Source organism: Pteropus vampyrus, unplaced genomic scaffold (genome assembly GCF_000151845.1).
Source record: "Pteropus vampyrus isolate Shadow unplaced genomic scaffold, Pvam_2.0 Scaffold256, whole genome shotgun sequence".
Classification (NCBI taxonomy): Eukaryota; Metazoa; Chordata; class Mammalia; order Chiroptera; family Pteropodidae; genus Pteropus; species Pteropus vampyrus.
The window spans coordinates 611,771-614,837 of record NW_011889037.1 but is presented as its reverse complement, the minus strand read 5'-3'; the positions used below and the strand labels follow the sequence as shown (position 1 = coordinate 614,837).

Here is a 3,067-nt window from a genome sequence, read left to right as displayed (position 1 = left end):
CCCCCCTCCCCCCCAGCCCCGCCCGACTTGAGGCCCCGCCCGTTCCTGGCCAAGCCCGGGTCCTGCCCAGGCCGCACGCCAGAGGAGGGGAGCGCGATCCAGGGCCGGACCCCAGCTCCGCTGGGCTGCCGCTGCTCTCGACTGCGGGGAAAGGAGGCCCTGGGGCTAACCCGAGCCTAGCACCCGGACCCAGGGGTTTCGGCGTCGGCACGAATCGGGCCAAGCCAGGGGACCCCAAGAACCGCCCAAGCCCAGCTCTTGGAGCCGCGAGTTCTTCCCGTGCGGCTTCCCCACTAAACTCCTGCCCCGCAAATCCAAAAACCCTGTCCCACACCGCTGTTTTGACTCTGAGTTTTCCCCTCGGGGTGCACTCGGTGGAGTGGCGTCTGGGGCAGCCCTCTGCCCGCAGGGTTGCTTCCCGAGAGACTGGGACAGGGCTTGTCTGCGAGGCCAGCTCTCCCCCGGGTCCCCCCCTCCCCCAGGGAACACTAGAGTGTCACTGAGAGTGACAGAAAAGCTGGCTGAATGGTTTACTTTAATTACTACCACAAACTTCCCACTGGCCCCTAATTCCGCGCTTTCGTTTCTATGGAATTGTGGAGCCATGCGGGCCCAGCCCCACCCCCGTGCAGCCCCTTCCCTCCAGGAGGACCCCTCATCCCTGCCTCCAACCACATGGACAAGAGACAAGCTGTAGGATCTCGTCCAAAATCCTCCTCCACCCCACAGTCCCCACGCCCGTCCCATGGTCTCTTTGCCGTCACACCTGCTGTCTGTCCCCTACCCGTCCTTGACTTTCTCTCCCTAGAGAGAAACTAGTGGACGCATGAACCTGACCTTTCAAACTGAAACCCCAACCCTGAACTCCTGCTCCTCCATCTCCGTTCAATGGCCTTAAGCCCCAAGGGTCTCTAGGAGTCGCTTCGTCACTTGGGACACCTCTTTTCCCCAGCCTTTGGCATCACAGCCTCTGACTCCTTCAACAACCAGTGTGCTCAAGGGCCATGCAGCCGCCTGCTCCCTCTGCTTCAGGCTGCCACCCAGCGCCAGAATATTTTGCGAAGTGTCACTCATGTTCAGAACTGTGTAGTAAATGGGGGTCTGCAAGACCTGGCCCTCTGTTACCTGCACTGAGATGTTCTCCAACGAATGAAGTTCTAGCCACTTCCAGAAAGCTTTGAGCATGACCTGACGCACCATCCAGAGAGTCAGTGAGATACTATGTTGTCCTAAGATTTTGACACTTATTTTCCTTGTTTAAGCCCTTATGTTAACAGTGAGGATATAGTTTTGTGGGTGACCTTTCGAAAATCCGATCAGAGCTTTGTTCATACCTAAAGGTTTCTTTATACATTGTGAAGGCCAAGCTCCTACCTGGAGAAGCCACACCAGAGTCAGAATCACCCTGGGCCTATGCCGGGCATAGCAATGGAATGGATGGCCGCTGCAGGTGGACTCCACACGCAGAGCACTGTGCCAGGTAACTAGACATAAAAATTGCTAAGAAATGAATTACCCACACACACATAAGGTTGACTTCATAATGGAAAGAAATGCATTTAATAGGGACACAAATCGATATATACACTTCAGTGTTACAGGAAGAGGTGACCCAAAAAATTTTTTCCTCTAGGTGCAGCAGAGTTTATCAGAAACAGTCACTGGTCTAATTTCCATGAAATAAAAACAAATTGAAAATTCAAAAACAGAACAGCAGGATAAGTCCCGATGATATTATTAAAAGATGGTCTTCTTTTAATGCCAAGGAAAACATGAGGAACTAGGATAATAAAGGGAAGAATGTGACCAGATGGTTGCTCCCAGCTAGACAACATGAAAAAATAAGACAATATTGAAAACTATAGTAATATATTTTTGAGAGAGGACACAAACCACTATAAAAGATCTTTTACGCTCAAAGGACAGAGAGAAACAGGAGACCACTCTCGGGATCCAGGGTAGCCTTTTGCAGCAGCTGCAGGTACGTGAGGTTCTCGTGCGTGTTGGGGTCGAAGAAGCCCTTGGTGTCGTCGCTCGGGTCCGCCAGGACGCGGTTCATCTCCTCGTCGAAGTAGCCGCGCTGGTAGGCCACGTGCACGGGCACGCGGTGGCTGTGCACGGGGTCGATGACGCCGCCCGTGGCGATCTGGGCCTCCAGCAGGCGGATGCCGTGGTCCCGGACGATCAGGTCCTTCTTCATGGCCTGGAAGAGCGAGATCCGCTCGCCGGTGTAGGGGTCGGTGTAGCCGGTGACGGCGCGCTCGGCCGACAGCAGCTTCTCTTGGATCTCGCCGCCCACCACGCCCGCGGCCACCGCCTCCTCCACGGACAGCTTCTGGTTGCGCACGGGGTCGATGACGAAGCCGGTGGCGGCCTGGGCCTCCAGCAGCACCAGGGCCGTGCCGGGCCGCAGGATGCCCTTCCACATGGCCTGGTAGATGCTCATCTTCTCCTGCCGCCCGGGCTTGTCCTTGGCGGGCACCAGCACGCCGGCGATGCAGCCCGTGCCCTCCAGGTAGCGCCTGACCGATTCCATCTCCGTCACCTCCTGCAGGGTCTTGGTGCCCTGGGCCAGGCCCTGCAGGGTCTCAGAGTCCAGGATCCCGGACGTGCCCAGCTCGGACGCGGACACCTGTCGCCTCAGGCCTCGGAAGGACACCTTGCTCAGCCGCTCCTCCGTCTCCTGGATGACCTGGACGAGGATGGCCACGAGGCCGGGCAGGGCCAGGCTGCCGGCCGCGTGCTGGGCCAGGAGCTCGTCGCGGCGGGCCTGGCCCAGGTAGGAGGAGAAGAGGACGTCCCACACTGACACCGGCTGCCCCCGGAACCGCCCGGCGTGCACCTCCATGGTGGCGGCACGCAGGGCCTGCTCCTGGAGGCGCCTGGTGGCCTCGGGGTCTGCCCCGCCGTCACCGCGCCCGAGCGTGTGGCTTTCCTGCGGGCCGGGCGTGGTGGTCCCCTGCTCGTGTCCGGTCCCCTGGGCCACCTCGGCCACCTCGGCCTCCTCGATGATGGTGGTGAGCCGGCGGGTCAGCGCGGGCAGGCCCAGCTTCCCCGAACTGAACTG

At 59.0% G+C, this 3,067-nt stretch overlaps 1 protein-coding gene across 1 annotated transcript in view; it reads right to left on the bottom strand.

Moving 5' to 3' along the window:
• Nucleotides 1–1,900: 1,900 nt before the first annotated feature.
• EPPK1 (epiplakin 1) overlaps nt 1,901–3,067 on the bottom strand; it is an 8,598-nt gene continuing 7,431 nt past the window's right edge. Inside the window, exon 2 of the mRNA XM_023520285.1 lies at nt 1,901–3,064. Within this exon, the coding sequence (XP_023376053.1) occupies nt 1,916–3,064 (1,149 nt within the window). The 3' untranslated portion in view covers nt 1,901–1,915. The remainder of the gene's footprint in view (nt 3,065–3,067) is intronic.